Source organism: Abrus precatorius, unplaced genomic scaffold, assembly GCF_003935025.1.
Source record: "Abrus precatorius isolate BTA unplaced genomic scaffold, Abrus_2018 Scaffold11, whole genome shotgun sequence".
In the NCBI taxonomy this organism is placed as follows: Eukaryota; Viridiplantae; Streptophyta; class Magnoliopsida; order Fabales; family Fabaceae; genus Abrus; species Abrus precatorius.
Genome location: NW_020874303.1, coordinates 2,282,368 through 2,299,765, shown reverse-complemented (window position 1 = coordinate 2,299,765; position 17,398 = coordinate 2,282,368). Strand labels below are relative to the sequence as shown.

Below are 17,398 nucleotides of genomic sequence, written 5' to 3'. Positions count from 1 at the left end.
TTATTTTTTAATAAAAAAAGTACAATTATTAATTGCTCAAACTTATCCCTAAAGAACTAAAAGGTAACAAAATCCTAAATTTAATATTCCATCTAGTACGACTTTTTTAATTAAATTACTCAGTAATATAAGTAGTTATATCCAGTTAATTTTCTTGAGTTTTTAAAAAATATTATAACGTGACAATTTTACCCTTAATTAATATCATTGAACCTAACCCCATTATCAATATCTTAAAGTTTTATTTTAAGTTCAATGATTTTAGATTTTCACCAACTTTCATTTATTGAGGACAAATAGAAAAAATAATAATAAATGCTTCACAGAAACTATTAAGTGCTTTATATAAAACGCTACTAAAACCTTCTAGCATTAGAATCTGCCTTATAAATAGGATCAGAAAGAGTATACTCCAGCTTAATCTATCATTACTCATTCATTTTATCTATGTAGGACAATCCTATAAGACAAAATATAGGTTGTATCTCCAGTACAGATTCAAAATATAAATTCATAATTATAAAGTAAGGTTCAAGACTAAATTGAACAATCAAGATTTGAGAAAATGTAGTAGAAACTCTGCAGACTCTTGGCAATGAGGATTAATATAGATTATAGAGACCTTCAAGGGAATGCCACTAAGGTTATAGGGTAGTTGGTAGTGTGCAGAATAAGCTCATGAGTGCAATAAATTCCAGCACACTTCTGAATTTCAGCAAAGCACTATCAAGATTTGAGAACAAAGATAGCTTAAAACTTGCTTTAACATAGATACAAACAGCCAACATTGAACTCTGAAAAAGCCATTCTCAATCAAAGTTGTCAATTTTGATGGGAGTGATATCATCAGCAACATTGAAATTCCCAACCAATCTTGCAAAGAAGACCATTTGTTGCTCAAGTGTAAACTTAATGTTCTCAGCCTGCATCCAACCCATTATGGCATATAGTCACTGTTTCATTTCAAAAAGATAAATAATTAAATTAGTACGTACCTTTCGAAAACCGTGTTGTTCTCCTTCATACTCAACAAGAGCAACTGGCACACCTTTTTCCTTCAGAGCCTGGTAAATTTTCCGGGCCTGTTCTGGTGGCACAATCTGCAACATGTGGAATATATTTATTGAACTAAATTTGTAGATTATTTAAAGTGGATTTAGGAATAGGCTGACAATTTCCATTCAAGAGTTCTTTAGTAATAAACATGGGAAGGGGAAAACAATGATTGCATTGTTATTAACCTTGTCCTCCAAGCCTTGAAATAAAATGATGGGACAAGAAAATTTGTCAACATGGTGAATTGGTGATCTTTCAAAGCACCCCTTCTCACCACCTGCAATTAGTTAGGAAATAGACTGAACACCGAATGAAAGAAGTAAATTAAAGAAATAACAGGTACGTTAAATGGTCATCATTGACTTACCACCTAGTTTATCAATGTAATGGGATTCGAATTTAAGAGTCTCTGCTCTCAACATGTTCAAGTCAGCTACCTATTTGAGACAAATTGGCAAATAAATTCCATTGTAAGTAAGGATAATTGTTAAACACTTATTACATGCTAAAGTTATAAGAACAAATACTACATTATTCTTGATATTGGAAAAAAGACTGGCTGAGAAAGATACATGTATTATCCTATCCGAAAGCAATCAAAGGGATTATCAAAACTAATAGTTTAGAAGAATATTCTTATTTGTAACATTATTTCATGGTAAATAGGTAAATAATACTATAATCTTCAGAAAATTGTAGTGCAAAATTTAAGTACTATAAGTTGCACTCACACCATACAAAGAAGCCCCAGCCTTGAAAGTTTCTTTAAAAGCAAGAGCAGCTAAGGTAGTGTACCCACCGGCAGAGCCCCCAGTAATACAAAGCCGCTGCCCATCCACCTTTCCACTGTTCACCTAGATAAGAGACTATATTATATAACCACGCTTATAACAGATCCATCAACTAAAAATGGAGGTAAAAAAATATAAATAATTACCAAATATGTAGCACAACTACAACAGTCGTTGACATCTACTATTCCCCAACGTCCCAGAAGCCGATCTCGGTACTCCCTGCCATAACCTTCCAAATAACATTCTAGTCAGACAAATTGAGTTTCATCTTTTCAATAAATGAAATGACTACAACAGGCTATAAATAATATTGGGGGGGGGGGGGGGGGGGGGGGGAAGGTAAGGTAAGTCAGAAATTGAATAGAGAAACAAACCAGTGCTTCCACCATAATTCACATCAACGAATGCCCAACCCCGACTAGTCCAGTATTGAATGCTCAAGTTTAAAATTCCACGTGTTTCAGCAGTTGGTCCACCTGAAACATTCAAACAAAATAATGCACATATAAAAGTTTGTTGAATTAAAATCATTAGAGCAAAGAGAATCCAAGTATAATGGTTCACCAAAAGAAATTAAGCACAATTAAAGCAGAAATCAGGCACTGCTGTTCCTCAATTGAAAATTTGATTCAATTTAGAAATTTTTGCAAACTTGTTTGAACACATTAAAATTACAATTTAGCTTCCATCTGTATATCCATGATACCTCCACTCCATCAGAGTGTGCATCTTGATGGTATATCTCTGTCCCTGATTATGAAGCATTAAATTTTCAGCAGAATAACATGTATCAAAAGGAGTCCAGTCTGCGGGTGACATTGCTTCATAGTCTTTGAGAAGACTAATGTTATAATTGTCAACAATGAGAAATTAGAAACATACTAGCAAAAATTGTTAAAAACATGGCTGCTGACATGAGTGCAGAAGGAGGAATATGTAGAAGTTAAGACAGAACGGAAAGGAAAATTAGTTAGGGACACAAGGTAGTCCTACTTGGTTGGCTTGTTAGAGGGGATCGAATTATACATAAATAGGAGACCTAAGTCTAAGGGTGGAAGGATCATTCAGACAGATATAAAGTTCTTAAGGAAAAGAAGAAACTATTGGCGAAGCTGGATATCCGTGGAGGAAGATTACTTCTGTTCTCAGTCATTCAACAATACTGTTCAGTTTATATCAATTTCTCATTTGCATTTCTTGACAAGACAGAAATAAAACAATTCAGTATGTATTCAACAAATGTGAAATCAAGATTACCACTGCCACCTTTCATTACAATGCACTCATGACCTCCATAATTTCTAAAGATTGCCTGTTTTCAATTATCATTTATGTAGGTCATTAGATATTAGCTACATATGAATTCTGGTTGCAGAGGGAAGACCCAACTCCACAGGTTTTCAGCATCTAAGCAGCTAATTGAATTAAAATTTAGAACTTGAAATAGAAAGTGATCATTCCTGATACAAGAAAAAGATTTACCATGACTCTTCAATAATAGTGGAGGCTTTTCTCCCTGACTGGCTTGATAAATAGGATTAGATGGTGGATAAAAGTATGCATAAGCATTCTGACCAGGAACTTCAGTTGGGAATTCAATCAACTCAGGTTTACTGAAGTAAGAACTATACTTCAAACTATCAGGTGAGGAGGACCAAATAATGTTGAAGTCAACTGCTTTTGATTTATCATCATCTAAAGTCACCTGAAAAACGAGAGCTATCAGGGATGTACTGAAATAACTAAGAAAATCATGGGGGAAAGCACCTTGGCCACCGATGATGGATGAACAGCAGATGCTCCCTCCACATAAAGGCAATCATTACCAGATGCCTACAATGGCATAATTGGAAAACTAAGATTGTTATTGCATTTCAAGAATTATGTCAGACTAGAAAACAAAAACAGGGAAAAAAATTTAAAAATTACAATGTTGTCTATATCTGTGAAAGGAATGTCCAGCACAGTTAGTTTTGAGCCTTGCACATCATCAATAACTCCAAGATATGACTTCCCTTGCTGCCTGCAATCACAATGAAACCTTGATTGAATGTACAAAATTGGACCGAAAAAAGAAAATGTGCAGGTTGCAGACATAGAATCACCTGTAACTGCAAGCAATTAATTTGCTCTGTTTATGACTTTGAATAAATTCATAAGAATTCATACCAAAAATCCACAGCGGCCTTGCAAACTCAGCATCCAGAGAACAAACAGGCAAGACCTTGTTCTCAGATTCAATCTGTAACCAATTATACATATTAGAAATAGAAGAAAAGATCAATTAATCTTTTAGTAGCTGTTGCATGTCCAACTATAAAATGCATTCAAGCATGAACATCCTGTTGTACAAGGGAATTCAAGACAAACCAGAAAGGAACAAATGATTATATGACAAGTGAAATAGATGCAAAAGCATGTGTATTATATTATAACAATAGACTAATGGAGATATAAGATATTCAACCTCAGTAAGTGGATAACGCCAAGATAGAGGCTGACAAGACTAGATAGCTCTACCATTTTTAACTGTATAATTTGAGTAATGTATCATAGCAGAATGATATCCAAAATCTGATTGTTTTGGGGACAACACAAGTCATATGAAATTCATATATTAGCTTTTTGTAAACTCTGATTATTATCCATAGTAGGATGCTCTTTGCCATCTTAATTTGTAAAATTCAAATGACTCCATGCACACACATGCACACCAAAATGATAAATGTCACAAACTCTATGTTGTCAAAACCAGTAAGATTAAATGGAAAAATACACCAAGTTAGTTAGAACCTTCATTATAAAATTTTGAAGTTGTTCAATGAACTTTACAAGTAACATTACAGCAATTTGTATCCACCAAAACTCCAAAACTAAATATCAAACGCATAACCTTCGACATAAGTTTAAAGTTATCCAAGGTTTTAATGAGCTTATCAATGCAGAAATAGAAAATCAAAAGATAATAAAAGCTAATGTATATAATTAATGGATTAACTAGTGGAAGAAAATTACCCATTTATGGAGATTCCAAAAACCATTTCCCCTATCTGTGATGAAAAACAGCTCCCCTGCATAGTTAAAATCAAAACATAAAAATAAAAAACCAGAATCACATAATGCACAAAAAGATCATAACAAATTGGATTCAATACTCAATAATAAGCTTTGAATTAATAGCATTCAATTGGAACAAAACACATGAATGAATAGATGATATGCTGAAAAAACTGAAGTAAAAACAAAAATTTTACATCATAGATCAACAAGAGATCATGAATTAACGATCAAGGATCTTGACCCCATGTCTGGAGTTGCAATGACTTGATGATCTTAAGAAAACATTTAGTCAACAAAGCTAAAATATTGATAAACACTGTTACTATGTCAAGTTTTGGATCCATAAAACTGTCAAGTTTCTCTTCTTGAAGGGGGAAGAGTTATACAATTGCCTAGTTTACATACCATTGGGGGACCACTTAGGCTCAGTTGGAGACTCAACAAGTGAAGGATCATTTCCAGCAAGACAGATGCGCTTGTAGATCTCTCTGCATGGAATGTTAAGATGATTAAACTTCAAATAGACATACAATACAAAACACCAACGATCATATGGAACTTGAGAACTACATCCAGGGCACAGAATATGAGACATAAATGGAGAAAAACAAGAAAATCTTCTAGTAGAAGGAAAATAGATGCATGAGCCTGTCAAGAAACATTGCATATTTTATTGAAGAGTATCAGCCACTGTACAAAGTAATATAATCAACAAATATTAGACATGTGTTCTGTGATTCAGAAAAGAACTGAATATCTGCAAAATTATCAGCTGTTGATATTAAGAGACATCGTATCAATCATTATTGAAAAACAAAAGCACACATAAGAAATGAAACAAAAAAAAAAATTCCATCGCCACCTCAATTGGTAGACCTACATGATAAGCAAACATAATTTTTTTAACTTACAACTATAATATAGAGTTCAACTCACCCATTTTCAGAAATATAGCCAACCCAAAGTTCTGATCTATCCCATGGCATGTTGGGATGACTCCACTGAATCCATGCTATTCTTTCACTTTTGGGATCCAGACGTGGGAAAGCATAGAAGTCACTTCCTCCAACTAGTACTTCTGGTTCTGAATGTCATGCAATCTAGTCAGACATAATATTGATTGTATGATGAAAATAGCCATCAAACAAGGGAAAATGACACAATTTATGAAAACCTTTAACAAGCAGTAATGAAAAACTTAGGGCACATTTGGTTTGGGACAGTGGTTTATGTTTTCATTTCTTGTTTTCAAAAATAACATAAGACACCATTCAAAATTTTCAATATAAATCTTTGAAAATAGAAAACAAACCAAAAACAATGATAGTTTTGTAATTATTTTTTGAAACAAAATGTTTCTCAAACTAAACAGACCTTATTTTCAGTGTTCATTCACTCTCTCCACAGGTCAAACTTACTAGTAAGACAGAAATCATTACCCTGAACATTCTTGCTGCCAAGTGTTATAGATACAATTGTTGTAGGTGGATTTTGACTGTTCTCTCGACGATCTAGCAACATGATCATGCATATAGAAACAAATAAATTAATGCTTTAAGCCTTTAACAAAAAAAAAAAAAATATTGTGGGAACATTCCAACATAGTCTTGAAGACAAACTGATTTTGGACTGCTTACCTTCCCTTACACAAACAAAACGGTTAAAGCATGCATCCAATGTTCCATCAGCATAGCTGACTACTGGTCCACCATAATCTGGAGTGAGAGGTATAGGAGGCACATCTGCTAGGGAACAAACGACAAATTCCAGCACTAAATAAGAAAATTGCTTCTTCTGATAGAGAATAACATAACACCAACTCAATATTCATCAGATTGATACTAAGAGTAAGACTACACACGTCAGGTCAAAAGGGGCACAAACACAAATATCATTTCGGCTACGTTTGACTTGATGAAAGGAGGTGGTATAGAGGGTCGTGGAATGGAATGACATTAGTAGTCATTGTTTGGATTCTTTAGGACAAAATGAAATGAATCCAGAATCCTAAAAGAACCTATTCAATCCCACTCTATCTTATCCTTCCATTATTCATTTCTCCTACTTCAGCAGTATGAATGGAACCAAAATACTATTTACTAATCTCCTTATCATTCCAATCACTTCTCAAACAATGAAACAAAAAATTCCTTCCATCCCCATCATACAATATTAATTTTATTCCATTCCAACTCAATGCTGTTCTATTCCACCTGTCAAATGTGAATAATACAGCATAACATTGTTTTGGAAAACATGGGAATTGAGAAATGAAAATCAACGCTTGCTCAATTCTCACCTAGAGAAGTGATGCATTGCTTGTACAATCTCTGATCCTTATAATTAGAAAAGAAGACAACATCCCCTGAAACAGTGAAAGCACCACCTCCATATTCCTGAGCCAATGTTCTCACTCCAAACTCCTTAGGAGTAACATCCACAGGTTCACCACCCGCGTTTTCTGCTTCAACAACAAGAACCCCCCGTCTGAAACAAAACCGAATGGCCAAAAGGGTCAACATGCAAACACCAAAATTTTCAAAATTTCACATTTTCCCACTTCCAAAATCTCCAAAAGTGCTTTTTCTCATCGTTAAAAATGGTAACAACCCAAAGGGGCACTTAAACTTACCCAGATTCTGTTGGACGTGATTCCAGCCAAATAAGGCGGCCACGGCCATCAACGGAGGTCCCGCCGAGCCTCTTGACGGCGCCGGAGACAACGTCGGCGGTGATAGGGGACTTCCATGAACCGTAGGGTGCAGTGATTCTATCAGAGTGAGAGGTTGCTGCTGAAGATGCCATGCCCCTTTTGCAGTTGCAACAGAAGAAGGAACGTGGTTGATGAAAGGTTTTGAAAGAGACAAGCTTTTTGCTGAGATGGTTGAAGAAGAATTTGGAATAAGGTGATGATGATGAAGAAGAAGAACGAGTGAGAGTGAGAGTGAAAGTGAGCACAGCAATTGCTAACGTGGCCATTGCACGTTATTTTAGTACCTTACAATTTTGGTTATGTAGACATCATACGATCTAGAATATCAAAATTTTGGTTATAACAGTTTATTTAAAAATTATATATAATATAAGATTAATAAAACTAAATAAATGTTGTTTTAAAATAAATTAAATCAAACACACATGTTTTATACTTCAAAATCAAATCTCATTGTATATCTATTTTTTTATTCTTTTAAAAGAGGCTTATGATGTATCTCTTTGATCATATGTTAAACACTTGAGATATAATATAAGATTAATTTTGATATGATATTAGTGTCTTTTTTCTGATATTCATTGATTAAAATCATTGTGGATGTGATATTTTAAGTAATTATTATAAAAATAATATTTTTATCAATTATTTTTAATTAAATAATAGTAGAAATATAATACTTATATAATTTTGCAAGTATTTACTTGTTCATGTATCTGAATTTATTGAACGAGTAATTATTTCAATCATCAAGGACATCTTTTTGGTCATTACTTATAACATATTATGCCTCTTGTTATCCGTAGCTAAGGCTATATTAACCTGAGTTTTTTAAACTAAAAAATAATTTTAGTTTGTATCTAATTTTTTTCTTAATTTTATATTTATTTTAAAGTGTTGCAAAATGTAAATTATATATTTACTTTAAAGTATAAAATACAGTTAAGAAATTTTTTTCTGTTATTAATAGACAATAATCATAATTTTGTCTGATTTTAATTTTTCAAGATTATAATGTCCTTTTTTTTTCACACTTACAAATTTTTCCCGTGCTCCCAAGTAATTCTACAAGTGTTTTAAACTAATTTTTTCAAAAAAAAATAACCTCTTTGATAATAAGTAATTTAAATTTAAATTATTCTGAATTTTTATCATAATGTAGATTTCATTATAAATTTTTATAAAATAAAATAAATTATATGTAAATTTGAAGTATAAAAGGTTTTGTATGCATTTTAAAAACATAAAAATTTATAATAAAAGCCAAGTAGAAAAGAGATAAAAGCAATCTACTCATGATCATTTTTGCTAAAACGTAAATATTGAAAGACATTAAATAGTAGTTCTTCAACTTTGTAAAATAAATAATATGTCAACCATAATACTTTATCAAACTATATCTTTTCATGACCTCGTTCGACACTTGGATCATATAATATATGGTTCTATTTATCAAACTATAAACTTGTGTACGGTTTAATTTAGAGAAAAAAAAAACACGAATTTTAGTACCTTTCCATTTCGATTAGTTCTGAAACTTTATATCATGGTCATTGGAAATACGTCTTTTTTTTTTAGCCATCATTCTTTTGTTTACTTAAAAAAAATAGTGATATTTAAAACAATTCAATTGAATAACTGTTTGAAAGATAATGTAAGAATAACAAATATTTTATTTTATTAAGAATAATATTATCATATAACTAATATTTAAAAAATATGTATTATCAAAACTTGAATTGTGTCACTCCAAACTCTCTCTCCAATTTTAAATCTTGCTCCATTGTTGCAAAACTTGCACCTTAAATTCACCTCATACATACCATCCATGTTGAATAAAGAGAAAGAAGAAAATGGATAAGAAAAACAAGAAGATAGAAAGTAAGAAGAGGAAGAAGAAAGAATGGAAGAGAAAGAAAAATCGTAAATTTAAAAAAAAATGAACAATATAAGTGAAAAGAAAAGATAAAAAAATTAATCAAACTAATATTCATAATAAAAAATACTATTTAAAACACTTTAAAAGTTGAAGGATTAAAGATATTATTTAAAAAAAAATGAGCAACTAATAAAAATATAAAACTTATTTTTTTAACCGTCTTAATTATATTTTTCATTATTTTCAAAACTGAAACAAACCAACTAGTTGAATCAATTAGACTCAAAACTTGTCAAAAATGATTAGCCTAAAAAACTCAATGGAGAAAAAAAAAACCAAAATCAAGTAAAAAATAGATGTAAAAAATCAGCTTAAACTGATAAGTTCAAAATTATTTGTTACGCTTTTTAATTTCTTTTTTTAATTTTTTATTCAAAAATTATTTTTAAATAAACAAAAACCCATACATAATATTTAAGTATAAATTACTTTTTATATTTTTATCATATTGAATAACATGAAATTTTCATGTTAATTAAATTTCAGTTAATGTAATTTTTTATGATGTTCTATTAAAATATTACTTAATATATTATATAGTATTAAAAATATACATTTTATTATTATCAATTTCACTCCAATTCAATCATAATTGAACTATTAAATCACGAATTAATGTTTTTACCAATTCAATAACTGATTTATTGTTTTCAACCATAACCAATCTGATTTTAAAATTACAGGTTATTTTACACAATCTCAATATTATCATTTATTTTTTATTCTGTCAAGTTATTTAACATATTTTAATTCATTTCAATATGCAATTAAGTTTTACATAGAAGTTAAAGTTCACTAATGTCGTTGGTGCTTAGGAATCAGAATCAGAATCAGAATCAGAATCAGGTCCTTCCCTCACCATTTGTTGCATTGGGTTCTGCAACATAAATATTTTGCATTACCCTCTATCCCTTAATTGTAATGTTGGGAGTGTATTCAAACAGTTAATAAAGCATTCATTTGTTTGACTTTGTTACTATATAATGTCAAAAATACATTCATTTGTTTAAAACGATTAGTCAAGTCATGGCTACAACTTGCAGCAATAGAGATTAGTCAAATGCTTGCTGATGTGATAGCTTTAGCTATACAAAAACCAATTTTAATGTTAAACGTTACTATATAACATAATATTCGGGATAAAAGATCACTCTCTGCTAGGACCAAAATTCTCCCTGTCTTCTGGAGTTGAAGAAGCCTTGGATCCCAATATCTGTTGGCATATCCTGAAAACCATCAAAATAGGACATTAGTTAATGCTGATATAAAATCAAGGGGTAATGACAATCAAATTCATAAAATTATATGAACAATGTTTTGCACAAGTAGGTGCATAGTTTAGTTCAGATGATAAAAAAAAAATATACTATTCCCAATCAAATGTATGGATATCATGTGGAACTTTATTGTACATGAATGATTGATTTGTTTGCATAACGCACTGTGATTTTATGAATTCTTCCCCAGACTAGGCTTGTTTGATGAACATCTTAAGAAAAGAAAGAATAAGATATGAAAGTTGGATAAGAACACTGTAAGAGTAAAATAGGCTCTTCTTTTGTTTTACACTTGATGCATGCTAAAATAACAAATTAAATACATTATATTATTCTATCTGTCTATTTCTAACTCAAGTCCCCTGCCACAAGATAAATTTTACACTAGAGAAAACTACAGACCATAGGATAGAGTCATTGGTTAAACAAACATTGAAAATTGGTAGGAAAAGTTATCTTTATCATATTCACCAATCAGGCCATAAGTTTTAGTTGTGCGCCATGGATTCAAAACTAGAAGTATACACTTTTGAGAGGTTGACAAAAAAATAAAATAAACACTCTTGAGAAGGAAAACAGAAACCATACAAGTTTAACTCCTGTATCTTGCTCTTAATATCACTTGACCATAATATTGGGTCAGTATTCTTAGGAAAAGATTCTTGTTGCTGGATCTTCTCTCGCAGCCACTGCTCTACTTTATTGCACTCATTGATGATCTGAAACAATAAAGTCATCACTTGAAAGCTGATCATAGGGAAGCATCACAATCACAATAATATACACTGGCCCGTTTGTTAGCATACCAGTTCTTTACCCTGGGGTGGAAGGGAATCTGCGGATGCACGATGCTGTGAAATGCAAGTTGATAAATCACTTATAGCCTGCACTCTTTCTTTTTCATCTTTATACCGATTCTCAATTGGATCCACCAGCTACAAGAATACATAGATTGTAAAGAAGTATGGCAAGGAGAAAAAATAATATTTGAAAAGCAAAAATAACCTTTCTAAGATCCTCCAGTTTTGAAGAATAAGCATGTTCAGTTTCATCAACACCATCCTCATAAAGCCACTCCTCAGTCTCTTGAAGGCTTTGAGATATGTCATCCCTCTCTTGCTCGCTTGCAAAACTCCGGTATGTGTTGAAGAGCTATTCAAATATGCAAATAAATTCAAATGCTAGCTCATGAATCAAAATAGATACAAAAACATAATCTTCAAATGTGAGTATAAAGTTAGTGGCATGAAAGGAGATACAATTTTAAAGATTTAAAATGCTGAACCTGTGCAGATAAGATTACAAAGTATAAAGGGTTTGTTTGGATTTAATATTGAGGAAGGGAGGGGTTAGTGATCACTGGCCCTTGTTTGGAAGTTAATTAAATATGAAGAGAAGGGTTAAGAGAGTTCTCCCATTTTATGGAGTTTTGGTAACTCATGTAGTGGAGTTTATCATTTATATTTCTATTTATTAGATTAAATATTTAGCATGGTCTAAAGCTAAAATAGCAAGAAAATTAAAAATTAAAAAATATTAGTTTTTAGAGTGAGAATTTTTTTAAAAATTATAAAAAATAGAAATAGAAATTTTAAAAATACTTAGAACATATTTGTTTCTATTTTTAAAAAGAGAAAACTATTTTTAAAAATGAAAACAAACATGCTCTTAATTTTATTTTATTTTTGTATTTTTTTAAAAAAATACAAAAGACAAAAAAGTATATGAATAAAAAATATAAAAAGGTAACAATGTCATTTATATGTTAAACCCTCCATTACTCTTCCCTCTCAATATTAAACATTAATACAAAGGAGGTATTTAAACCTTCTCCTCCCCTCCTAAGCCCTTTAAACCATTTCTTTCCGTCTCTTTCCAAACTCTCAAAAAAAGCCTAAGAGAAATTTCAAGTATACATTCTTAATTTCAGCCTAAAACATATAAATGTCACGACAAAAAGGCATCTAAACCAATTCTTCAATAATAGTACACTAAAGTGTCTCATGTGACACACTCAACTTTTACACTAATTTAAAAAAAACATTAAAGCCCTGATTATTTAAAAAGGAACATGTCAGTTTTTACTAAAAAAAACAAAAGATCAGCCAGCAGACAAAACTATTTATAGCTAAAGCATCATGTGTGACTACCTAAACCAAGTATCCTGAATCACAGAAACTAATCAGGTCTACATATCATTGAGATATAGAATCCGTACCTTATTCCTCATATCATAGACGTAGGACTCCAAGGTATTCTTCTTCTCTTTGGTTCGCTCTACAATTCTGTCTTGTTGGGCCAACTGAAGTTCTTTATCTAGAGCTTCTGAGATCTCCGCCTTTGTTAGTCCACCAGAGATACTCTCATTTACTGGCACATGAATCCTTCTGTTAACTTTATCTTTTCTTGTACTATCAGCCTGTAAAATGGGTGATAGTAATATATTAATATACAGCAAACACCAAAATGATTCATATTTGTATTCATAATTATTGCCACAAGTTTAAAAACCAATCATGACAAATATGACAGAGAATTCATCATCAAAATTATTACAATTGCATCTCATATTCTAGCAATAAAATTTTACACGCTCTAAGGATAAATTTGCTAGAAATCTCAAATATCTATGATCTCCCACAAAGAAAAAACAAGTGAGATACAGGGAAGGAAAAAACATGAGAGGTTACTTACAGAACTACGTGGAGATTCCAACTTCTTATTGGTATTATCTTCAAAGCCATTGGCAACTGTCTCAGAAATGGGATCAACATCCATTGCATCAAAATTTGAATGATGATCGCCCACCATAACTGAATCATTCATGTGATCTTTGATCAACTGAAACCATAGAAAGGTTAGATCACTAAGAAAAACTAATAACACAATACAGAAAGTAAAATAAGGCTTCTTACTTACTGTAGCTGATTCAATACTGACAATGCCATCCAGATTTAGTACAACTTTAACTTTAACTCTGGTTTTACTACCATTGGATCCATGGAAAGGACCAATCTGAAATGAATTATGGATCAAATGCATAAGAATATAATAAGGTGTAGGCATGTTGAATTATCAGCACCAGGAATGATGTTAAATCTACAACACACACTTTCCCTTTCTCCTAACATAATGATTTAGTCAAGTACATGCACATCCACAGAAAGCTGATTCTGGCTCTCATATTGTTATGCCTTATTGATTTAAGACAATGGTTTCCTTTTATGGGCCCATTTGTTAATGAAGTCTATCTCTCATTGAGAAATAGGGTGAGGAGTCTACTGTGAAAGGTCAAGATCCATTAAAGTAAATTTGTTCACTTGATAACTAACTGACAGGAATCAGACAAAACATTTGGATATATAAGTATTTTAACATTAACGTGTTTTAAATTTCAGAACATTCCACAACTTACAGCTCAAGAGGGAAAGGTGTCGATTGTGGTAATGATGAATATCTACCATAGATGAACTTTTCTGTGGAATTTAAACATTGTTACATATGAATAACTGAGTACCCAAAAAGTAAAAAAAAAAAAAAAAAAAAGTTCACATAGATTTACTCAAAAAAAAGAGAGAGAGAGAGAGAGAGAGAGCTCCCATAGTGCATAACTTGCATTAAACACAGGAAAACAAGAGAGCAAGGATGATAAGTACTAAGAAAGGGGGTGGTTGAGGAGAAAGTATAAAACATAAAAATGCAGACAAGAAAACTTTTAACTGCTTAGCTGAGTGTTCTAAAGAGGGCATACCGTGAAGCAACTAATTTTAGGAGATGTCCCAGGTGGTAGTTCATTTGGATTAGCATAGAAAGCTTTCAAATGGAACAAATTATTTCGCTGAAATGTTATGACTTTAACACTTGGAAAGGGTTGGCCTCTTGGGAAAAGTACACTGTTTGATCCTGCAAAAATTGGACCTTCATCTGATGAAAGTCCAATTGAAAAAGGAATTGCATCCTGAACCTGAAGAAAACATAAGAAATTACATTAATTATATAGAGAACAATACAACAAAGAGGGGCTCATGAGTCTATATACCTATAAGAAATTAAAGAAACAGAAAATTCATTTTAAATTGGAAAAAGGGGAAAATGGAACTATGGAAGACAGTTAAAAGGCTGAAAAAAAAACTTGCTAGAATAAAAGGTAACAAATTGGTTCTCTAATAATTATTACGTTTCCAAAAATCTACAAACTCAATTCTAATCAGCAATATATAACATAAAGATGGGATAAGAATAGATTTGAAAAAATAAATACACAAACCTCATATTCTCTCACACGGTAAACAGGACCAAGCATAGCACACTGTAAACCACAACCTCGTGCTACACACTCACTTGCATTCAGTTGTCGGCTGGGTTCTTTCTTGAATAGAGAAGTTAGCAATGTGCTTATAGCTGGAATCCTTGAACCTGAACCAACTAGCTCTACAGAAGAAATCTTCTCTGCTGTCAACTCTGCATCAGTTAATGCTCTGCTGCAAGGAATAGAAATTCTCTGCAATAATCCTGATGCCAGCTTCTCAAATTCTTCCCTTGTAATAAAGCCCTTAACGTCTTTCTCATCCATCAAGCACTCAATATTTAGAGGTGCCTCTAGATTTGCACTCAACACTTTCTTCAATTTTTCACATGCTGCACGTAGCCTGATACATGCCTTGGCATTAGAATACACATCAATGCAGTACTCTTCCTTGAATTTTGCTGCAAAATGGCTAAATAGAACCTCATCAAAGTCTCTTCCCCCCAAGCTACTGTCAAAAGCATGTGAAAGTATCGTCATTTGACCAAACTCAAACGACGCAATAGAAACCTGAGTATCACAATGACCAATGTCAATGAATGCAACATAAACTGGACCTGCAGCACGAAAATCTGTTTTATAAATTCCATAACTAAGGGCAGTTGCAGTACAATCATGGATCAACCTCAACGGATTCAATCCAGCAATTTTTGCAGCATCAAGATATGCCCGTCTCTGCAAGTCAGTGAAGTATGATGGGATCCCAATAACACAAGTCGAAACAGGTGTCTCCAAATTTTTCTCGGTCAGAGTCTTCAAGTGAGCAAAGAGCATAGACATTATTTGAACAGGTGTAAACACATGAATCTCCCCCAAGTATTTCAAATGAATCAAAATGCCACCATCTGATCCCTCAGAAGTTTCAACAGGGAGCATTTTCAGCTCTTTTTCCACATCAGGATCCACAAATCTCCTTCCTATCAGTCTCTTTATTTGAGATATAGTAGACTTGAGGTGCATCATAGCAGAAGCAGCACCAGCAGATCCCAAATACCGCTGCTTCTCGCCAAAGCAGACCACTGCAGGGGTTTCACGTTTGGATTCATAATTCAACAAAACATCAATCCCACGTTGCCTAACAACAGCAATGACACAGTTCTCATTACCAATGTCAAACCCCACCACACTCATCTCAACTCACTTTATCTTGCACCAAACTTCAACCAACTAATCCAATCCAATTCACCACTCCACTCAATCCAAACCCCAAGAATTCCAAAAACTTCACCAGATTCCACAAAATCAGCCCAGAAACCTAAGCTTCACCACAAATCACTAGAAAACAAAAGCAAAACAAAAGGAGTTGATAATACGCATCAAGATGACATTTCTCTATCATCGAAATTAAATAAAAATGATAGTACTAACAAACTAAACTCTATCTACTCCAGCTAACAATTCCCTAAATTGCTCAACAGATGCAAGCATTAATAAAAATAAAAAATAGGAAAACAAATAAAATTCCGAAAAGAAAAATAAAACCCCATGACTAAATATCCAATTTTTCCGTTGAATTTTCCTCCATTTCCCATAAAAATTTGAGGAAAATAAATAGGGGCATGCCTTCAATGTAACAACATAGTTACGTAAGCTAAAAAAAAGAGGCAATCTGAATTCCGCAGTAGCAAGAACGGAATATACCTTGTGAATGGTAGAATCGAGAAGCATTTCGTATTGCACAGTGCAGTTGGAGAAGATGGAATGTAATTAGAGTGTGAGGGAGAAAAATCGTCGCTTTGTTTCAATGGTACGAAGCTTGGGCTTTTACAGATGTTAGCAATGACGGCAAATGTAACAATAATGGATTTTTGGGGCAATATTTGTAAACACTGGTTTTGCAATTATACCCTCTAAATTTGGAAAAATATATAAGCGGTATAAGCCTACAATTATTTATTTATATATATATTGTTCCTGTAAATTATTTTAAATTTATAGAAAAAATTTTATCTTTATAAAAATCATAATCAGTTTCTTTTAATGACTTTGAATTAAATTTAATCTGAAGTTATAAAAAAAAAAATATATATATATATATATGTTATTTTGTTTCTTTTAATATTGGTACGTGGATTAGTAGTTAAATTCTTTAGATGCAATTAAATTCAGTAGTTGGAATTTTATATGGAAAAATATAGTCATTTAATTATTTTGTTTGAATTTTTTTTAATTTTTTCTATTTTTATTATACACTTTTCAATTAATAATTATTTAAAATCAAACGGCACACTATTTTATGATAGTTGTTTAAAA

At 32.1% G+C, this 17,398-nt stretch overlaps 2 protein-coding genes across 4 annotated transcripts; both read right to left on the bottom strand.

The window, feature by feature from the left end:
* Window positions 1-371: 371 nt before the first annotated feature.
* LOC113853903 lies at window positions 372-7,889 on the bottom strand. Its single transcript, XM_027484602.1, has 18 exons — window positions 7,543-7,889; window positions 7,210-7,397; window positions 6,548-6,652; window positions 6,350-6,421; window positions 5,847-5,994; window positions 5,316-5,398; window positions 4,866-4,921; window positions 3,956-4,092; window positions 3,780-3,873; window positions 3,618-3,683; window positions 3,333-3,555; window positions 2,225-2,326; window positions 1,994-2,079; window positions 1,788-1,910; window positions 1,424-1,493; window positions 1,242-1,333; window positions 996-1,100; window positions 372-923 (listed from the first exon to the last, which is right to left on the bottom strand). The coding sequence occupies exons 1-18, from the start codon at window positions 7,887-7,889 to the stop codon at window positions 810-812; spliced, it is 2,211 nt and encodes a 736-aa protein (XP_027340403.1). The 3' UTR covers window positions 372-809.
* A 2,530-nt stretch (window positions 7,890-10,419) lies between these two features.
* Window positions 10,420-16,938, bottom strand: LOC113854227 (heat shock 70 kDa protein 16-like). Of its 3 annotated transcripts, XM_027485127.1 has the most exons (10): window positions 16,787-16,938; window positions 15,107-16,420; window positions 14,591-14,803; window positions 13,759-13,854; window positions 13,534-13,680; window positions 13,058-13,258; window positions 11,845-11,991; window positions 11,646-11,774; window positions 11,428-11,558; window positions 10,420-10,788 (listed from the first exon to the last, which is right to left on the bottom strand). In XM_027485127.1, the coding sequence occupies exons 2-10, from the start codon at window positions 16,274-16,276 to the stop codon at window positions 10,710-10,712; spliced, it is 2,313 nt and encodes a 770-aa protein (XP_027340928.1). In that variant the 5' UTR covers window positions 16,277-16,420; window positions 16,787-16,938; the 3' UTR covers window positions 10,420-10,709. The 3 variants fall into 3 exon arrangements, with proteins under 3 accessions (XP_027340928.1, XP_027340929.1, XP_027340927.1); XM_027485128.1 differs by having other exon boundaries at window positions 15,107-16,883; XM_027485126.1 differs by having other exon boundaries at window positions 10,666-10,788; window positions 13,534-13,854; window positions 16,787-16,926.
* Between the last annotated feature and the right edge of the window lie 460 nt (window positions 16,939-17,398).